Genomic DNA, 21,439 nt, shown 5'->3' on the forward strand with positions numbered 1-21,439 from the left:
AACACTTGTGCTCCAGACCCTTCCCCAGCTCCGTTGCCCTTCTCCAGACACACTGCCTCTGTCTAGCACTGACGGGGTTTATGAATACTTATGAGGAGTATTCCAGGTCAAGACAGGGTAAAATGTGTTCGTGTTGAGTCCTTGATTCTGTTGCTGTTCTTAGGAAGCATATCCTGCTGTGAGCGTAGGTAGACAGAGCTAACGTTAGCAGGAGTGCCGGATTAGACAAGACACCTGCACTTTTGTCTGTCACATTGAGCAGACCTTAAGTTTGTGTTCTTTATACCATTTCTTTCACTCAGAAATATTTTTTGTTTAAATTGTCAAAACATGGCATTTCGTGTTCAAATCATTATTGGCATCTTTACTAAAAAGAATACGAGCACATTTGTGTTTACAATAGGTTTTTTCCTGCCATTAGCAAACTTCAAAATTCGGCACTTTCCACTAAACTGCCTTTCAGGTTTTGCTCGGATCTGTTCAGGACATCCTCTAGACCTTTCATTGCTACCACACCAGTAAAGCTCATACAGCAGAGGGGTTGCCTAAAATCTGCCTCTTCAGAGGTATCTAAGAGAAGCCACAGCACTTTGTGTGGCAAAACAAAGCAGCTTGCTTAGGAAAGGGGCTCCCTAACATTTGGAAGAGTGAAGTACCCTCAAAGCTTGAACCTTTTTACAGATCACATATGTAGCTCCAAATACCAGCTGCAAACTATCTGCCATGGCTGCTTGACTACTAGTTTGGGATCCTTTGGCCAACGACATCAGTAAATTTGGCAGTGACATAGGAATTTTCTTTGTCAGTAGATCTTAATGCCAAACAGTAAGGTATAGGCTGACAGAATTAAGTGTCTTAGTATAAATACTAGGTTACTGGTGTCGTGGTTCAACTTGTAACATTAATTTGTGTTTTTACAGTTTATTTCCTTTTCATTACAGGTAAAAGCCGTATTAGCAGAAATGAATATTGTAGCAATAGTGTTCAGTTGAAGGATGATACACTGCTTACATTTTACATAGTTAAAAAAAAAAAAAATGTCTAATAGGTACACCTTACCAGATGTGACAAGAATAGTTCAAGAATATACTCGGGTTTGCATTATTATCCTCTGATGTATATCTGCCTTACAGATTCTGCCCCAGACTCCAGGAGACTAGATCCTTGCAGCAAGTGCTGAGACTAGGAGTAACAATGCAAATAGGGAACTGAAGTAGCATGAAAATGCCAACCAGTTTCTATATCGTTAACTTCTTTGTCATCAGCTTTCTAGCTCTGTGCTGAAACTACCCAGCAGACAAAGACAGTAAAGTCAGCCTTCTGATTTATGTTTACATACAGCCACTAGTGGAGGTTTCTCTCTCCACTAGCCTCACAGTGCAGGAAACAGGTGTTCAGGATTCATCAGCTGTATCAGCAATTCTCCTCTTTGTGTGGAAAGGATGGCAAAGCACCTGGCACCTCCCTTTGCAGTCTGATGCTACCAGCAGGGGAGGAAGTTATGGTGGAGAGTCACTGGAAAAATCGTTTTTGGATATATGTGCATATCTTGGACTTACACATCTACATTAAGGTGTACAGGGCACCTGTACGCAGAGCTAAGAGCTCTGAAACTCCTCTGACAGACACTTAACTGAGTGACTTTCTATCCTTGTGCCGCATCAAAAGCATCTAGTTGAACATGATAAAAAGAACTGTCTATCTAGGATGGAAATAATGAGCTATGAGACGAGGCAGTGTAGTGTGCTTTATCACAAAAAAGTATTTACTTTTAAAAACTTGCCATCTTATGCTGAATAAGATAAATAATTCATTTATAACTGAAGGGCCTTCACTTAAGGAAGCCAAAATTTAGTGCATTAACAGATGTACTAAACATCCAACAAATTAATCTGTAATTCATAAAAGTGCTGTGTACCTGAACATTATCACTGAGTTGGCTGGTCTGAGAAAAACTCTGAGCAACTAAAGCATATCACAGGGAAGTAACACTAAAAGACTTATATAAGGACAGACTAAAAATCACAGCTTAGGCAATTTAGCACTTCTTTTGCCAGGCGATCATATGTCATCAAATGTGTTCTTGAAATTTCAAGTACATGCAGAGAAACTTATCAGAGGATAAATGCTTTCTTGGGTAATCCAGTACCGAGATAGAAGGTTAAAAACAGGAGTGTTCCCAGCATTTAAAACTTATATTACAAGCTATATCTGGGGGGATTGTTCACTTTGGGTTTTTGCAGGTTCCCGTAAAATGGAATTTAAGGGAAGTTTCTGGCATGAATCCTGCTTCGTTTGCCAGTATTGCCGGCAACCATTGGGAACAAAACCACTGATCACCAAAAACAATGAGAATTACTGCATGCCCTGTTTTGAGAAGCAATTTGCTCACCATTGCTACTCTTGCAAAAAGGTAATTAAACATAAAATTGAAAAATTGCCCTAATGAGGCAATATTGCTCATGTGGGAAGGGGCTGGAACATGTAAAATGCATGGTGAACTAAGAGTAAGAGCAGAGTCTTCCTTTTGGCATCGGCCACTGAAAGCCAAGTGTGACAGTGTCTGCTGTCCCCTTTAGTTAATATTGATCTAAGCCTGATTATATTTGAAATAAATTTATTGACCAGAACAAATACTTTAGGGTTCTTTTGTTACTGATTGTGATTTTTAACAAAGGTAGAATTTTTCTCTGAAAGTTATGCAAAACCCTGATAATCTTTGATTTTGCCTTGATAAACATACCTCCCTTTTTGATGTTTTTCATATATATAATGCATAATAAGCCACCTAAGCTAAGCAAAGCATTCACAGTCTTGCCTGGTTTGTTTTGGTTGTTTTTTTTTCATGAAATGTATCAGGCAATAATCAGGTTAAGTAATATTCCATCGTGAAAATACTACTCAAGAGTTCCACTGTTTCAACATATGATGCTTCCCCTGTGGGTAGCAGAAAGTTTGAATTCAAATGGGTTTTTCTTTTCCCCCCCAAATACAAATAAATCAATTCATTCCTCCCTCAATTTCTCATCTTTTAAAATTGTCTCTGGATGATGAAAACACTCTTCTAGGTGTTCTCTAGGGAAATGTTTGAGGCTGCTTTTTATGGCAGAATTTAACTTATTTTTTAGTACCTGTATCACTATGGAAGCAAAAATTATTTAGGTTTTTATCACTTCATCAAATAACTTATAATTTTTGTACTTATTTAATGTTTATCTGTAAAACTCTAACAAAAGCTTTTAATGTAATAAAAATCTGCTGCCTGTTTTTTTTCTTCAGTAGTTAAACTTCAGAAAGTACTTTTATATATTCCCATGTCTCTACATCTAGCCTTTAAATTGCATTAAAAGATCACATGGCAAATATAGTAATTCTGCTCTATGTTTATTAGAGGCATGGAGGTTAGCACTTATGTGAAATAATCAGGATTTGCTTCTTAAAAATTCTAGGAATGCAACAAGTCCCCTACATAATAGCTAAAGCAATTTTACTACTTAAACTTGCCTCAGTTCCCATCAATAAGAATGGAGCCCAAAAAGATTAAATTGCCAAACTGGAGTCTTGAATTTTGTGCCAGAGATTTTCAGATTTTAATGGAAAAGCAAATGAGAGTTAGAAATAGCCCGATACTGAAATGCTAGGGGGATTGGGAACTACTTAGATTTCTTTGTTGCCTGACATCACCCAGTATTATTCTTTATTTCCCTGAAACTGTATTTCCCTGGGAAATTTGATGGTGTCACTGTTTTTTCTTAATGAAGCTTCTCCAAATTTTTCTCCTCCTGTTCCAATTATTCATACATCCATTCACTGTCATGCATGTGACTTGACAGTAGAAACACTATCTCACAGCTCATCTTTATCTCTACAGAAATTTCTCTGAACAGTCTCTCACAAATTCTGTGAAACCAGCTCTTTACCACACTTATGGAAGCCATAAAGCAACTGGAAATTTCCCTCTTCATAAATAACCAGTGGAGAGCTGTGAATGAGTTGCAGGGATTGGGAAGTTTGATGACACTGATAAACACCATTTTTTCTTCTTCTGACAGTGTAGATCTCCTTCCTGCCTTACTTTTGCTTCTTTACTGTCTTTCTTCCTACTTAAAATACTGTTTCAGTGGGAGACAGCAAACTGCCAGTTCCAGCTGGAGATTAGCCATAATCTCAGCGTATGTTCTCTCATCCACTGTCCGTCACTGAGAATTGTTCTTCTGAGAGTGTACCTGATGTCAAGGTTTTATCCACATGTATAAGAGGAAAATTTCAGAAGAAGCTAACCTGTTTATTACAAACAATGAGGTTATCCTGTGACAGAAAATTGAGAATAACAAACCAGTGGCATGTTCAGCTCAACTACAGTTAGTCAGATTGATATTCCTGATGAAAAACAGTTGATGTGACCACAACTGTCTTCTCTTGTGTGTGTGGAAAGAGAGAAATGAAGCAGAAGGACTTATGAAGGGCCGGATAATCCTTCACAATTCACTTTTCATTGTTCACAGTTGTTCACAATTCACAGTCTCATTGCTCTGTCCTGGTTTGTCAATACATTAGGTAATAACTTCTGGGGGATTGACCTACCATGACCAGCCTTGGCATAAAGAATGCTTTGTGTGTGCTGGGTGTAACACCCAGCTATCTGGACAAAGGTTTATTTCCAAAGACGAGTACCCGTACTGCATAGACTGTTTCAGCAGACTGTATGCCAAGAAGTGTGCTGCTTGCAAGAAACCTATTACAGGTGAGTCTCATCTTCTAGAAGGAGCCAGAAACTGATGTATCCTCTCAAGCAGGCCTTTACTTTAGAAAACAGCATTAAAAGTCCCATCATAATGAAAGACTGAAGGAGTTAACTACTAGAGGAACACTCTCCCCATCACATGCAACATATCGTGCTAGGACCTACTGGTCATGCGTGTTCCCTAACTGCTAAGGAGTTGGTTTATGTGCCAAAAGGAGTTCCTCCATTGTTTTAGTGCCTTCTGCACCAAAATTCATCTTTAAGAATACAAAAAAGGCACTTTTGGCTCTTCTCAGGACAGTACACACAAGTCCCTCATCTCTGCAATTTCTTTAGCTTTGTTTTTAAATGCAAATGCAATCAAACTGGACATGAATTAACTGCCTGTTGCTAAATCACACTTGCCAAATTAGAAAGCTTGCCAAATGCAACAGAGCTCTATTCCATGCATCCTTGTGTACTTAGCTGATTTATAGTTGGACATACGTCACTAGTCTGTGATAGCTGAAGCTTTCGGGGAGCATTTGCTGGCGTTCTGCATCGTAATTCTGTTATGTGTGGACTCAGCTGTTGAAAAGTACCACCTGATTGTTACAGGTGCATGCTGTATATTTAAGTGGACAAAGGAAATGAAGAATATCCAATCAAATGGGCATGTTTTTACAAAAAAAAAAAAAAACCAAAAAACAAACAAAAAAAACCACACCAAAAAACCCAACCCAAAACAAAGAACCAAACAACCAAACCAAAACCAACCAATAAAATAAAATCCTGAAAAAACTCCAAACCCCACAACTCCCCGATATTTTATTTCAGACACTTACGTTAGGAATCCCATGATCTAGTAATTTCCTACAGACTCCATTATGAAAAAACTTAGGTCTAAATAATTAAATTCACTCAATGTTGTAAGGAACTACATGTATCAACACATTGCAAATAATTTTCATGAGAGTTTGTTGGGAAGTTAGCAAATCTGAGTGGACATTCTGACAAACTCATTCTGTTCAGAGTTTGTAATGGGATATGAAAACAAGTTGTGGCTTTGCTTAAAATATTTCTTACTGTATTTAATTTTAAAGGTTTTTGTCAATTCAGCCAAGAAAGGATATTTCAGATTATGGATTTTTGTTGATTTGTTTGTTTGCTATATGAATGACAACCTGATCACACATCAGAAAACAACCTGTTTCGTTTCTGAACCATGTCCAGAAATACTGGCTTTACATCTTCTTTCTCGTAATCTCTTTCAGCTCTTGGAGGTGGCAAATTTATCTCATTTGAAGAGCACCAATGGCATGGGGAATGCTTTAAATGTGCAAAATGCTCTGTCTCGCTGGTGGGCCAGGGATTTCTCACTCGGCTGGACGATGTCCTTTGTCAGAGATGTGGCTCTGCTTCATAGTTCTGTGGAGAGCTGTACAGCTGCATTATTCTTGCTCTGTAATGATGTACTTCTTTACTCTGCAGCAAGAAAACCATATAAAAGGTCTAACAGTTATTTAGTCATTGAAGTAACTTTCCACCAGCAGTTTAATTCTATCATAGTTTTCAACTGCTTCTAAAAAAATGTAAACAGCTGTATACTGTTTAAGAAATAATGCGGAAGAGGTTTGTATATATTTTAAAAATAACTACAGTATCTTTCTCCTTGTAACACACTGCACTCTGCTGTTAGAAGCTTAAAAATTTACATTTTGTTTCCTATGAACCAGGGAGGACTGTGAAAGCCTATATGGCATATGACTAATGATGAGGCGTTAGCACTGCTTCAGAGATGCAGACCTTGGTGTGGAAAGCTAAGCATGTGCATTTTTCTATTGGGTCATAACACTGATAAGAACAACTTGTAAATATCAGCTTTCTCCATACTTTGGGCAAAAAAGTTGTTGACAAAGCAGGCAGAAAGTGGGAGGAGGGGGTACTTTTTCACAGAGGGCCTCCAAGTCACAGAGGCCCATTCCAGGGCCAGATAAAGGGAAAAAAGGTCATTTTCCTCTCCTTACTGAGATTCCTCCTTACAAATATAGTCTTTAGTCATCCAAAAAACTGACAGGTCCTTTCACCATATTGGTTAACTGTACTTAATTTTTCAGGCATAGCTTCTTTACAATGTAAATAAACCCATACACTGAGATACTGTAAGAGATGATGATTGCCCCAGATTGGATAGTGCTGATCTACACTTTCCCATATCTAATATGCCTTAAGACTTTGTCTCTGTTGTCCTCACTAGACCTTGAAATACACACATGAAATATATATTTTTGCTAGTAGACAAAGAACCAACTTACACTTGTCCCTTTAACCTTGTACTTTTCCTCCCCTCAAAACTCATTTGCCAGCAATTAAAGCACTGTAAATGGCCTTACCATTTCCACCCCGCTAGGTCTTTGATGCACAGCCTGCCCCTTTTCTTGTAAGTGCCTGCTTGTCTATACCAGGGTACAAGCTCTTCAGAACCAATGCCCAACTCATTTTGCCATGTGCCACGTGCATTTGCTGATATTATGACAAGAATTGGTAACGTTGTCATTGCAAGCCAGGCAACCCTTCTTGTAGTACAAGGTGTTAGTTTCTAGGTACCGGGCTTTGAGGAGGTTATACCTGCTTGCTGAGCTTCAGCACTCAAGTGTGTATCATTAAAGGTCATCTAGAGCTGAGTTACAAGCATTTCTCTTCTTTCTTCTTCCATACTGTAAGTTACACTGGCCTAATTCATGTTACAGTGCCCGTACCAGGACATTGTGAATGGTGCAGTGATACTAAGAACGGCGGATTCTGCATTACTCAGCACTGTTTTAGTCCTCATCTCTCACGTCTTTCAGTCATATATTCTCCTTTAGATTCTGACCTTAAGTGCATAGAGTTAATGGGCTGACCTGAGTGGTGGGCTTTATCCAGACTGAAGACAGCCATTACTTTAGGTAGAAAAGTGAAAAAAAGAAAAAAAAAAAAAAAAAGAATATGTGTGCCTAGCTAAGCCAGAGCTGAACTGCAGTGGCATAAAATCAATATGGATAATGACTGACCAACAAGTACATAGCGGTCTGTTTTCCAGTCAATAAAATATTGATCTTTTCCTCTGCATGGTGTTCATTTTTGGTTTTCAGTTACTGCTTTCATGGCAGCTTTTATTGCGGTCTAGAGTTTGATTAGTTTATGCCTTTTCATTTTATCCCAGCTGCTTCTTTTTCTATTTTCACATTTCACATGGCTGATACAGGTTCTTGGTAAGACTTGCATTCCCATAAATAGAAATATGTTTCATTGCCTTAAATATATATGTATATACACATACACACGTACAGCGGTTCACAGTTATGTATGATGTTCTAAAAATGTGCACTGAGTTATCAGAAATTAGCCCATTAGTAAATGTTAATTGTCTGAAATTTTTAAATGAAAATGATGAATCACTAGATTCAGGCTTGTCTGTGGGGTATAACTTTTGTTTGTGTTGTGTGAAATAACATTCAGCAAAGTGCAAGAATGTGGTTGGGCCCTTTATTCTGTCTTGTCTGAGCAATCTTCCAATTTAATTACAAACAGACACAAGAATTACCAGGCAGAGTCCTAAACATGACAAAGTCACAGGTCAGACACACTGATCATGATAATCCCCATCTTTCAGCCTTAACATTTAGGAAAATGAAATTCCTCTCTGACTCATCAACTAATTATATTTTTAGAAATACCAACTGAATTATTTATTCCTCCTGCAGTAAATACACTACAATCAAATCTGAAACTGAGCATTTTCACTTCAAAATAATAATAAGAAATAAATGTGATTGCTATAAATACTTGGAATAAAAGTTATATTAGATATCAGGTTGACATTTCCTGGTGTCTATCACTAGCAACCAATGCCTAAACAAAAATACAGTAATACTCTTGTGGTGGGTTGACCCTGCCTGGACGCCACCACCAAAGCTGCTCTATCACTCCACCTCCTAGGTGGACAGGGAGACAAACTGTAATGAAAGGCTCGTGGGTCCAAGATAAGGACAGGGGGATATCACTTACCAATTACTTTCATGGGCAAAACAGACTTATGTTGGGGAAAAATTAATTTAATTACGACCAATCAAATTCAGAGTAGGATAATAAGAAATAAAACAAAAATCTTAAAACCACCTTCCCCCCACCCCACCCCCTTCTTCCAGGCTTAACTTTACTTCCAATCCTCTAACTCCTCCCCTGCAGTGGTGCAGGGATGGAATTGGGAATTATGGCAAATTCATCACACGTTGTTTCTGCTGCTCCTGCCTCCTCGAGGACAGGACTCCTCACATTCTTCCCCTGCTCCAGTGAGGTCTTCTCTCCCCAGGGGCCCACAGGTCCTGCCAGCAAACGTGCTCCAGTGTGGGCTTCCCATAGGTGACAGCCTCCTTCAGGCATCCACCTGCTCCAGCATGGGGTCCTCCACGGGCTGCAGGTGCGTATCTGCTCCACCGTTAACCTCCATGGGCTGCAGGGACACAGCCTGCCTCACCATGGGCTTCATCACAGGCTGCAGGGCAGTCTCTTCTCCAGTGCCTGGAATACCTCCTCTCCCTCCTTCTGCACTGGCCTTGGTGTCTGCAGGGTTTTTGCTCTCACATATTCTCACTCCTCTCTCCAGCTGCAGTTCTGCAGTGTTTTTTTCCCCCCTTCTCAAATACACTATCCCACAGGTCCTACCACCATCACTGATGGGCTCAGCCTTGGCCAGCGGTGGGTCCATCTTGCAGCTGGCTGGCATTGTCTTTAGTGGACACAGGGGCAGCTTCTGGCAGCTTCTCACAGAAGCTGCCCCTGTAGCCCAGTCACTAGCAAAACCTTGCCATGCAGACCCGATACAACTCTGTACAGTTTGGGTCACCTTTGCTTATGTAGATAAAATCCAACCTGAATAGGTACAGAGAAGGGCTGCAAGAAGGAACAGTATGTCTCTGGAGGACTGTAGACCATGGAGGGCTTTAGACAGCTACTGCAAGCCAAGAGGCTACATTTGGTTGAAGATCAAAGGCAAGTAAACTCCTCAGGACTGGAAACTGGAAATTAGAAGGATGCTGCTGCTGAGCAGTGAGGGTCCAGGAGAACCTCTCTCCAGAACCAAGAGGGGAACAGCTATGCAATCATTTTCACAGTGATGTTTGATCAGTGTGTTAAATGGTACACACAACGTGATTGCCTGGGATAGCAAAGCACTGTGCAAAATGAACCAGATAGTCAGCTTCAGTCTTTGATGCTAATATTTGATTTAATTCAGGATGATCAGGGTACAGACTCCAGTGCAATTCAATATTATTAAATAAACTTCAGAGGATGGAAGTTTGAAAAAAAAATACTTTTAAGTCAAATTTTTTTAACATCATGTGCTTTTCTTTAATATTGCACTATTTTATTTTTTAAAACGTATCTAGATCTTCCTTGTGTATTAGCTGCCCAGCTCAAAGGTAATCACATTGCCTTTGTTATGGTCAAACCCAATTATCCTAAGGTGCAGTGATGTCTCCAATGCCTTGATCACATCTCTGCTGTATTCAGTTAGGACTGAAAGGAAGGATGCTATCTGGAACTAACTTCTGAAGATTGAAGTAGGTGCCCTATTACCTCCCTTAGTCCTTAAGGCTAAAGTTTTTCTTCGGCTACTGCCTAATTGACGGAGAACTCCCAGAGATAAGATGCTTAAAATACAAAGACAAGCCCTACAGTATTGTTGCCAAGTAACCCTTCTCTACCCGTATTTCTGAATGTCACATTTTTCACTCTGAGACAAGTTCATATAGCGAGAGCAAGAGATCAGCCTTTTCCTGGACTACTGCTTTTAAAATCCAGGTGTGTTTTCAGTATCAGGCAACACAGAGTGGTAATGCTGGAAACCAGGACCACTTGCCTGCATTTCACAGGCAGTGGCACATGCTCCAGACTTGACATATCTAGGATGAAACCTAGACATCCTTAATCCTCTCTCCTTGTCCCCTGGTTTTCCAGAAAGAAAATCTGTGAGTCTAGGCTGGGGAAGAGCTACGACATAGTCTGGCCATATCAGTGAAGTGGGCGTCACATCACGTAGGGGTTTTTTTCAGTATCTCAGCACATGCAAGTTCAACTGGTCCTTGTACCCGACCAGCGGATACCATCCCGGGCTTTCCTTCTGGTAAGAGTGGCTCAGTGCAACCCCAGGAACACTAGGAGGGGAGTGGTGATGTTTTGAAAGGCCTTCTGGACCTGTGGTTTCAAACATTTCACAGGCCTCATCACAAGAGGGGAGGTACCTGTTCATACCCCACTGGGTTGGCCAGCAATTTCAGCACCTGGTAAAAGTTTTGGTGAACTTCACTTAGTTTAATAGAATAGATGTAAAGCAGTGTATTGTATTTTAGGAAGGCAAGTAAAAACACAGTGACTTTTATACAATGATATTGATAGCTGGAAGGAAGTATTATTAAATGACTGCCTAAGTGGAAACTGGGAGATTATTTCTCTAAACAAAAAAGTTTCAAGCAATTGAAATGTGACCAAGGCATTGGGATTCAAGCCTATAGCCAGAACAAACTTGTTTTCCAATCAAACGGGAATGCTACAACAAATCCTCTACATTTTTGTTAATAATATCTCAAAGAAAACATGTGTGTGTGTGTGTGTGCACACACGTATGCTTGTTCACCCCTGAATTGCCAACACATGAAATGACGGAGTCAAGGAAATCTGGCTACCTTAACCAAAGTACAAAACCTCTACCATGGTTATCGATTACTATTTCCAAACAGAAGTTTCAGTCCATCATACTCAGAAGCACCAGGTACAAGTACTTTGATATTAAAAGAGGACAGATAAGACCTTTGGAGGACAGATATGTGCACAGGGATGTAACACAGGGATGTTATCCAATCGCCAATACATGGCTGCAGTGAAGGATCTAGAGATATCAGCTTTGGCCAGAATCATTAAATTATTCTTAGCATGTTAGAGAGAACATTTGTTCAATAGTGTCCATTTAAAAATTTCTGTAGACTTTCATCCTGCATTTTTCATCCAAGTCCTTACTGGGGCTCCTTGAAGATGAGGCCAGACAGGAGCATCTCTACAGAGCAGTCACCCAGACATGCACAATAGGTAACAAATACAGCCCATAAGAAGTTGGATTTGCTCAGTGAAAACTAATTCAATGCCAGAACAACCATTTTACAGAATTACATCCAAGCTAATAAACCTTATCTCTGTCTTGGATATAATTCAGTATCTGGTTTTATCAACTTGCAGCAACATCTGCTGTACATTTTTGACTGTCCTCTCCAGTATGATATTTGAGACTGTATGGGCTCATCTGATTCACTGAAGATTTTTGTTACCACTGACTGAATTACTAGATTACTGCATATAAGAAGCTGTGCTACATCTCTGAAAACCAGGAGCCACAAGTCCCTTTCATGCATAGTTTTTGTGAAGCTTTGAGAAAAATCGCATTAAAAAAACAAAGAAACACTCAGCTCCTGCCTGTAGCCTGGGCACAGATACAAAGATGACCACCAAAATATTCAGACAAGAGTACTTACAGAGCAAGCAAAGGAGCATGGCCTCAGACGTTTGAGGAACTGAGTCAACAGAAAACTACCTAGCAAACTCAAAAAACAATTAAGCAAGTTTTTTGGTTTTGGGGGGGGGGGGGTTTGGTTGTTTTTTTGGTTTGGTTTTTTTTTTTTTTGCATTCAGATGTTCTACTCCAGTATCTCAGTGTTCTCTCAAATCACTTGTTAGCTCTCTCCCAACACCTCATGTGTAATCATCCCCAGGTGCATTCCCATAACTTCCACTTGTGACCAGGAGGAGAGCAGTTCACTGTGAAAGGACCTCAGTCTGGCACAGTGGCCCAGCCTCAGAAATTTCCTGAGTGATGTTAAAGAAAAGATTAGCTCAGCTGGAGGTAGCAATATCCAAACAGCCTTAGATAGTTGCTCACATCGGAACCCCAGTGCTCAACTTAGAGTAATTTTATAGCAAAGACATACCTCAAGTAGCCATATGCACATTGTTCCTGGATTAAGATTCTCATCTGACCATCTCTGTCTTCACCTTAGACTTTTGCTTTTGCTAGACTAATCAAATATGTAAATTAAAAAAAAAATCTTTCCATCCAAGCACAGCTTTCATGGATTATAAAAAAAAATATGGTGCAAAATAATGTAAACAGTTTACCCAGTTCTGCTGGATTACATTTTTTGTTGTTCTTGTTTCCCAAAGGAAAAAGAAAATGGATGACTTATTTCTTGAGAACAAGCTCTTCACTTATAAAAAAAGCAAATCAAGCCCTTAGTCAAACATTTTCATTGGAAGGACAGCAATCTGAGTAGAAATTTCTGGCTATGAAAGCAGATGGATGTAAAACGCTGCTAATATGAGGAACAGGACTTACCTCAAGCAATAGAAAAATTGATAACAAATCTGTAACAGAAAGGGTAGCCTCACATGTACTTTGTGAGCCTGTGACAAAGGACCAGGCTCAGGACAGCAAAATCCTGTTGGGCGCCAGCCTGTTCTCATACAGTCTTGGAGAAGTGACAAGTTGGGTGACCCTAACATCACCTTCCAATTTTTTTAAACATTTGGATTTCTTTAACCTTTAACTCTTGAATTTCCTGGCTTTCTCGCAATAGCCATCTTATTCCTTGTTAGTTTGATTCTTTCTTAATTGCTACAAAAACCTTATTGTAATCTTAACTCTTAGCTAACTAAAAATTAAACCCACCCTGACTGATTTTTTGGGGAGGACAATGTCTGTTATCGGTTTCCAAGATCTTCAATTTAAAGCGTGTCTTCACTTGCCTACAAGACACTGTCAAAGTTAAATGCTTTGAACCAAGCTCTGTGCCAAACTTTCTCAGGCCAGTTCCTGCTTTCCTCTTCCCATTTTTCCTTTTCATCCCCAAAAGGTTTCAGTCAAAACCATTTAAGATTTCACAAAATGAAAAGCAGGAAAAAATAGAAAGTTTGCCCTATAGTAAAGAATCCTGAAACTTTTCTTTGAGGACTTCAGGTGCTTCGCTTGATTTTGGCTCAGGAGCATAATTGGCAAAAAAAAGAAAACTTTTTTTTAATGTAGATGTCTCCTGCCATCCCTACAAAAATCCACTTGTCCCAATTACATCTCTTCTGCATTAGGAATGGCAGACACATTTCCCACAGGCCAAATGTGTGGTCCAGATGCTACATGCTCAGTGACAACCACTTGTAAGCATTTTAGGTTGGGTACATGTTTCAGTTCCTCAGCTGTAAAATAGAGATAACTCCCCATCTTGGAGGAATCAAGGTAGACAGTCGTGAAAATGGATCCATCTAAAGCATTGTCATAGCAGACGGCTGGTCACTTAATCTGATGAGGCCAAGCTCTGAGTAAAGCTCCCAGCTCTGTCCTCAGAACAGCTTTCAGCATGGAGCCACATAGCAAGTGGTGCTAAGAGTCCCAAATGCAGGACGGTGCTCGCTGTGAGAGCATGATTCACTCTGCATGGATGATGGGGAATGGGTTCCCTAGGAAAATAATTATTATGGGCTGTTTTGCTTAAAGCCTGTATTGTGCAGGAGAGGTAAGGGCGCTGCAGAGGAAGCTCTAATTCCGATGTTTCCTCACCAGGATCAGAAACAAGCTCTGAAAAGTCTAACCCAAATTAGCCAGCATTAGTCACTTTTATTTTTGTTTAGTATTTTTGGCAACCCACCAAAACCCACAAGGCTTTTCAAAACAGGGCTTTAGTGGGATTTCTGCCCTCCGCCCATGCCAGGGAGGGAGCAAAGGCCTGGCCATGGTGCCCAGGCACCCTTTCCCACCAGCCCCCAGCAGACAGCACAGCAGGGTGGCCTCCTGGCCCATGGCCGCTCCAACACAAACCTGACACCAGCCACAAAACTTCAGAAACCCTTACAATTATATGAATCCAATCAAGTTTCCCTTGTTTCTGAGGCAGAGATGTGCCCCGTGGACTCAGACTTCCTGCACACCAAGTTGCTGCCTTAGAAACACAGTGATGCTTGTCTTCTGGATTTATTAAGGCTGATCTGCCTCTCCTGTTGATGTGCTGCTGTCAGGCACAGACATGGGAGGTGCACTGGACCCAGCTTCCTCTCTCCCCTTAAGCAGCCCCCACTGATTTCCACAGAGCTGTTTCTGGAAGACAAAGATTCCCCATCACGAAGCAAACCGCAGGGCTGTTGACTGTAGAGAGGAGACTCAGTCAGAACATAAGGCTGTGATACTGCTCTTTATGGGCATCTAATTGGTTCTCATTACTGAAATTAAAGTCACTGTGTGTGATGAAAAGCAATGGCCAAAGGTGGAAATTCAGCTGCAGCTACAGTCTGATAGTTAAATAAGAATAACTCAGACCTGCCAGAACTGTTAAAGAGGAATTTAAACTTAACAGGATTCCTGCCTTGCTTCCCTTTTGCCTGGAGGCTTAGGTACTCTGCTGCATTCCTGGTACAAAAACAACTGATGTTGTTTCATAGCGAGAGGGAAGCAAGGTCACATCCTCCCCGTTCCACCTTTCACACTTACTGGCTCACAGTGGGAGCATTCAGCAAGCTGGGATTTGCACTCTACCAAACTGAGAACTCACACCAAGGGAAGGTTGCTGGAAGGCACCTTACTGTCTTACACCTCCTTTTTACTGCCTAAAACAAGAACATATCATCTAGCAGAACGTCACATGCTCTCCTTTGAAGTAGGATATCCAACAGACCGTTAGTGCAATAGTAAAGACTGATAAATAGCCTGCCATCTGCAATGGATGTGATGAAACAACATACCCTGGACACCAACAATTGTTTCCAGCCACCTTATCTAGGTTTACAAAGTCTCTGTTGCGCTACCTAAATTGCAAGAACCTCACTCTCTCAAGGAACCACAATAGGCTTCCTTTTAGGAGGCACAGAGAGGTGGCGTGAACAAAAATCAGGATTCACAGCAGCTGTTGAACTGAGCGGTGGAGTGTCTTAATTATCCAAAATTAAATATTGCTGGGAAAGTTATAGGCTAAGTCACACCACTCACTTCCAATTCAACAAGGGCAGGAAAGCAAGACACGTCTTCCTCTGGGATTCAAAGCCATGAAAGCTCTACCAAGATACTTAAGTGCTCTACCAAGTACTTCAAGCAAAGTCTTGATAGAAGGACATTTGTGCATTACCACTCTTCTAGATGTGAGAGCTCATCAGTGAGCATGGTTATCAGGAATGCGAAAAACATCAGCTCTCTTCTTTATCTAGTTTGGATTCAGGATTTAAACTTTCTCAAGAAAGTGTCCTGTTCTGAGCACTGGTTATTTGTGCATTTTGGAATCAATAAAAGTGCCACATTTCTTGCTGAAGAAATTTTCATATCACATGGTATAATTAAATTGTCATTGTTTTAAATGTGTGAGAAAACCTCTATCATACACAGTCATGTTACTCAGCTAGGAAATCTCAAATGTCCATTTCCAGCTGCAGCAGATGACAACAGTCACTATGTGACTGTATCAACCAGCCCTGGGAGTCAGACACAGGTTTGTTGGGATGCAGCTTTTCCCAAGGAAAGGCTGTTTCTGCAGACATTCATATAATAGGGCAAGGGCACTGTTAGCTTCTCTCCTCTCAGGACTGCACTGTGGACACCACGGTACAGATTCAGCTGAGAGATCCCCTCCAAAAACAACACAGAAACAGTTTCAGCATGGTGGTACGCAGTCAGGGTCATTAATCGGTTATATTTGCTGAAGTATTCTGAGCAATTCACTTTATTTTCTCAGAACAGTAAACATGGGAAGCAAGAAATTTAGCTCGTTCATAGCTATTACCAATAACATCATGATTTCAAACACTGGTCCTGGTGGGAACCCCCTCTTTCCTGAGGAGCAGTAGAGAAGTGGGTTTGCAGAGATGCTGAGCTCATAGTGTACCATGTTCACATAGGTGCTCTGGAGGTGGAAATTCATACATTTTATCAGGCAACTGGGAAACCTTTCAAACATATCTGCTTTCTGCTTCTCATTCTGTGTGGCCAGATGGGAATTTTAAAATTACATAGAACCGAAGCAGTCAAGAATAACTCTCAATCAGTCTGTTCTGGGAGGAACTGCTGGGTTAAGGAGGATTACTTTTACTCTGTTGTATGATTGGATAAATTAGAAATAGATTGTCCTTAACAATATCTCTGGTGGGTGCTAAGGTGTATATAATTAGTAACAGCTGGATGACAGCATCCCAAATAAAAAGGTATGGTGTAAGCAATGAAACAAGAGTGTATTAATGGAAGAATAAACCCAGTAACAACTAAGAGAATGAGACAGAAAATAAATAGGTCTGTTGTAGCTAGCTCCAGCTTTATTTATTAGAATAATTCCTGTAAGTACAAAACCAAAAGCATATGCGTAATTCCTCTGAATATCAAATATTAAACAGGTAGACCATGTTCTAAGAGTGACAAGCATAACAACAGAGAAATGAAAGAGAGCAAATGAAAATTTGAAAACTAACAGTAACACATCAATCAGTATTAACACCAAAACTTCCTTATATTAAAGCAATGTACAGTTTAGTTGTGGAAAGATGATGTTAAATCTAAAGACTTGCCACATGAATCAGTCAGGTTTTAAAAGGAGTACTCTTTGGCCAAAAAAAAAAAAAAAAGGGAATAAATATCTAAAAGGAAAAGTCCTTTATTCTATATAGCTATCCTACATTTCATTTTATTGTCTATTGTATTGTCACAACAGTTCCTGGGTGACAAGTTGATGCAATAAAGTGCTGTAACAATTTAAAATGTATTTTTCCCTCTAAATCATTGGTGTGTTTTCAGCATTCTTAGCATTTGCACCACTTTGGCCACATATAGTAGAGTTTGTGTAGAAGCCTGTCATTGTAATCCAGGCTAGCTAAGATTATTTTCACTTGATGAAAACGTTTTGTGTTACCACACAGACTTCCTTATCTTGTTAACCAGAGAGACAGGTAAGCGCATGTACACATTTATTTCTCACTCGTCCCATAGCCTTCATAAACAAAGATGGCTGTCTTCTTTGTTCCAGCGAAGCTATGAAAAGCAAGTCCTGTGCCCAGCATAGTACAAAATTTTCAAGAGGCTTTGGCTACCCTACCTTATGGCCACACTGACAGTTACAAACTCTGTCCTCAGTGACATGGAAAAAATCAGGAGAGTTGGTTTTGCACCCACACAATTTAGACGAACTAGTTTCTTTGTTCGTGTACAGAAGGTATCGGTCAGACAGCAATAAGCCTGTCTTACCCCACCGCACACAAGTATGGGTCATCAGGATGCAAGCAGCTTGTACAGCTTCTCTGCACTTACACAGCACACAAAGGAGTGTGAAAGTTAGCTGGACAGCTAAGCGAGAGTACTTTTAATCCACCAGGTCACAATCCATCCTCTACTGTGTCCAGATGAGTCTTTGATAATTCATCTGTCACTGAAGTTACAGGTGTAGCCTGACACACTGTGCTCCAGCCACACGAGGTGGCTCAGAGGTGAGCGCACCCATCTCGACCTGGTCGTGGAAAGCTCACAGCACAGCCCCCCACTGTCCTGCATAACAAGCCGGTGCTGAACGAGCTTTCCAGAGTGCATTCTCCAGTCAACTCAAAAACCTCTTTTGTCAGGTCATGGAAAAGAGGTGGCGGTTCTGACAGGTTTAATGGAAAACCAGAGCAAGTGGCTTTTACGCTCTTCACATCAGCCCTCAGGAATGACCAGAAACTCACCTTTCAGCATGAAGAAGCAGAAATTCAGGTCATTCGCCATTATGACTTAAAAATTCAGAACTCACTAAAGAAAGTTGTTCAAAGGATGATGTATTCAAGTTGGTTAAACATCACCTGTAGTGCAGTACTTTTCTTTGCTGTCACAGGAATCTGCCGTTCATGTGTCAGTCAGGTCAGCTATGGTACCTCTCACAAAGGGCTCTTCATAGAGCCCATCATTTGCATCCAGACAACTGCAGCTAAGTCTCATCATTAATTTTGCCACAAAATGTGTGTCACTGCCTCAGAAACAACAAGTATTTAATGTGACACACTTTTGCGGTTTTTACATTTCTGGGGTTGAAAGTATTCTCTCTTGAAACAGAATTGCTTAGTGTTGCCACATGTTACTTGACAGACAGCCTGGCAGAAAAAAGTCCATCACCCCAAGACCACCTATAATCTCAGGACATTGCCAGTTACCTGAAGGTTTACTGCATGACATTGTGTGAAGGAGAAAAACTACAATATTTTTCTCATTTCCCTACCAATTGTCACTCTAGCCAGTAATTCTTCATAGGTAGCAATAGTACCTGGTAAGTAACCTTCACTATCTTTAATGCCAAAATCAAATATAAAATCACCCTGAGCCAGGAGCTGCTGCTTTGCATGGAGGTAAGGTCCCACTAATATTGACTAGGAGTACATCTCCTCTTTGAGACTCGTCTTACTGACAGACTGTCAGCACACCTAAGCTCTGCTTGGGAAGGAAAAAATACAGTTCGGAGCTGTCCTCAAAAGCTGAGGGCTTGTGTCCAAGTCACAAGAACTACTCAAGGTCAAGGGAACTTCTACATTAGGCCTGCCAGCACTGGCCTGGGCTTGTTTTTGAAGATCATCAGCAGCTGATGCTCTTCAATCAATTTAACATCCGGGATGGGAGAGAGAATGCTTTGTTAGAACCATCGTAAGAGGGAAGATGGGGGCTTTTCTGACAATGATGCATTTAGAATTGGAGTTATATTCATGAATACAATTCTTTAACTGGGATTTTCCTTTTTACATACGTGAGACATTAGGTGTTTATTTTTTAAATCCTGAAGCACAAGTCTTTATGGAATAATATTTGGCGGTTTTTCAGTACAGCATTTAACAGTATTTTGGAAACATTAACCACATTTTAAAGGCACAGAATAGCAGCTAAATAAATTGATTGGCATATTTATAGTCATGGGCAGTTGGGAAGAGGGAGGAGATGGGCACATAGCTTTGTGGTGAAACAGAAGTCTCACCTTCATAAAAAACTTACCAAGCAACATAAACAAAACCAAACCCTTTAGAAGTACAGGGGGAATAAGAAAAAACACAAAAATACAGTTCTCAACCATGTAGACACATCTTGAGACACTAGAACTAGTATTGCTTAACTTTGCTAATGGCCCAAGTAGCAGGAGATAATGTACCCCTAGCAAGCTGTGGATCACACCGAATTGTAGGGAGTAGTTCATATGCCAGGTTGCTGAGTTGCCATTCAGAGAGCCTATATGGGCTGGAGAAATGGGCCAACAGGACACTCGAGAGCACAATGGGAAACGCAGAACAGGCCAGAACAACCCCAGGCATCAGTAGAAGCTGGAGTCCCAATTTTGGCCTTGTAGAAAAAGACCTGGGGGTCCTGGTGGACAACCAGCTGAACATGAGCCAGCAATACATCCTTGCAGGGAAGGAGGCCAAGCACATCTTGGCCTGCATTAGGAAGACTGTTACTAACAGGTCAAGGAATGTGATTGATGTTTGCCCTCTCTTCAGCACTAGTGATACTGCATCCAGAGTCCTGTGTCCAGTTTTGGGCTTCCCAGTACAAGAGAGACCTTGCTAAACTGGAGAGACTACAGCAGGCAGAGGACCAGCAAGTCAGGGTCTGGAGCACTTGTCCTGTGAGCAGAGGCTGGGGGAGCTGGGCTTGTCCAGCCTGGCAAAGAGACAGCCAGGAGATCTCACTGCTGTCTACAACCACTTAAAGGGAGGGTGTGCAGGAGACTGAGCCAGACTCCTCTCAGAGTGCAGAGTGACAGGATCAGAGGCAGTGAACATGTTGCAATGAGGAAAACTCAGAGTCCACACAGGAATTCTGTTTGTTTGTTTACTGTGAGTGCGTTCAGACTCCAGCACAGGCTTCAGCTGAGAGGTTGTGGAGCCTCCATCCCTGGAGGTGCTCAGCTCAACTGGGCATGGCCCTGAGCAACTCGATCGACCTGGGCCCACTTTGAGCAGGGTGTTGGACTGGACAACTTCAGAGAGCCTGTCCAACCAGCACAGTCTCTGTATCTGTTAGCAATCTACGATCCTCACAGCAGCCCTTTGAAGTGTGAAGGTTTGATGTATGTGTATGTCACACCACAGGGGATGAGGGAAGCCACATGAAACACAATGGTGATGTATATGGTATCAACACTGTTTCATGGTTGTTCTGAAGCAGTCACAAACATGCAAATAATTAATTCTAAGTCCAGAAAAGTGTACATTCTAGAAGTAGCAACTGCAAAGGACTTCAAGGCCTCCTGATGAAAACTTAATGTGAACCTTAATCATGCCTCCAAGAGGGGAAAAAAAAGAAAAAAGAAAAAAAGATTATACAACATGGTAACAGGTGACGTACCCCAACTCAAATAACTGAAAAGGTTCAGATTTCTTCTACCCAATGATAACACTGTTATATTCTTCTAGATAATATTCATGACACTACTGTAATTAGTCTTTACTCCTAACCTCTCAACTCCAGTCATTTAAAAAGTTTTAAATTACAGCCAGTTATTAAACTTCCCAAATTTGACACAGTTACGATACATTATTTTCTAAAAAGTCCATACTTTATAACAACCGGCTAAGGTGCATTCAACAAGCTGCACTAGACCAAAGAGAACTCTGCTGGAAGACTTTCCCATTCACCATATACTTGGAGCACAAATTACT

At 40.8% G+C, this 21,439-nt stretch overlaps 1 protein-coding gene across 2 annotated transcripts in view; it reads left to right on the plus strand.

The window, feature by feature from the left end:
- The window catches only part of FHL5 (four and a half LIM domains 5), a 31,562-nt gene extending 23,883 nt beyond the window's left edge, over positions 1-7,679 (plus strand). For both annotated transcript variants that reach the window (XM_037391444.1, XM_037391443.1), the window contains 3 exons: positions 2,244-2,413; positions 4,558-4,744; positions 5,998-7,679. In XM_037391444.1, coding sequence (XP_037247341.1) covers positions 2,244-2,413; positions 4,558-4,744; positions 5,998-6,149 — 509 coding nt within the window. In that variant the 3' untranslated portion in view covers positions 6,150-7,679. The remainder of the gene's footprint in view (positions 1-2,243; positions 2,414-4,557; positions 4,745-5,997) is intronic.
- The last annotated feature ends 13,760 nt before the right edge of the window (positions 7,680-21,439 follow it).

The sequence above is a fragment of the Falco rusticolus genome, chromosome 6 (genome assembly GCF_015220075.1).
Source record: "Falco rusticolus isolate bFalRus1 chromosome 6, bFalRus1.pri, whole genome shotgun sequence".
In the NCBI taxonomy this organism is placed as follows: domain Eukaryota; kingdom Metazoa; phylum Chordata; class Aves; order Falconiformes; family Falconidae; genus Falco; species Falco rusticolus.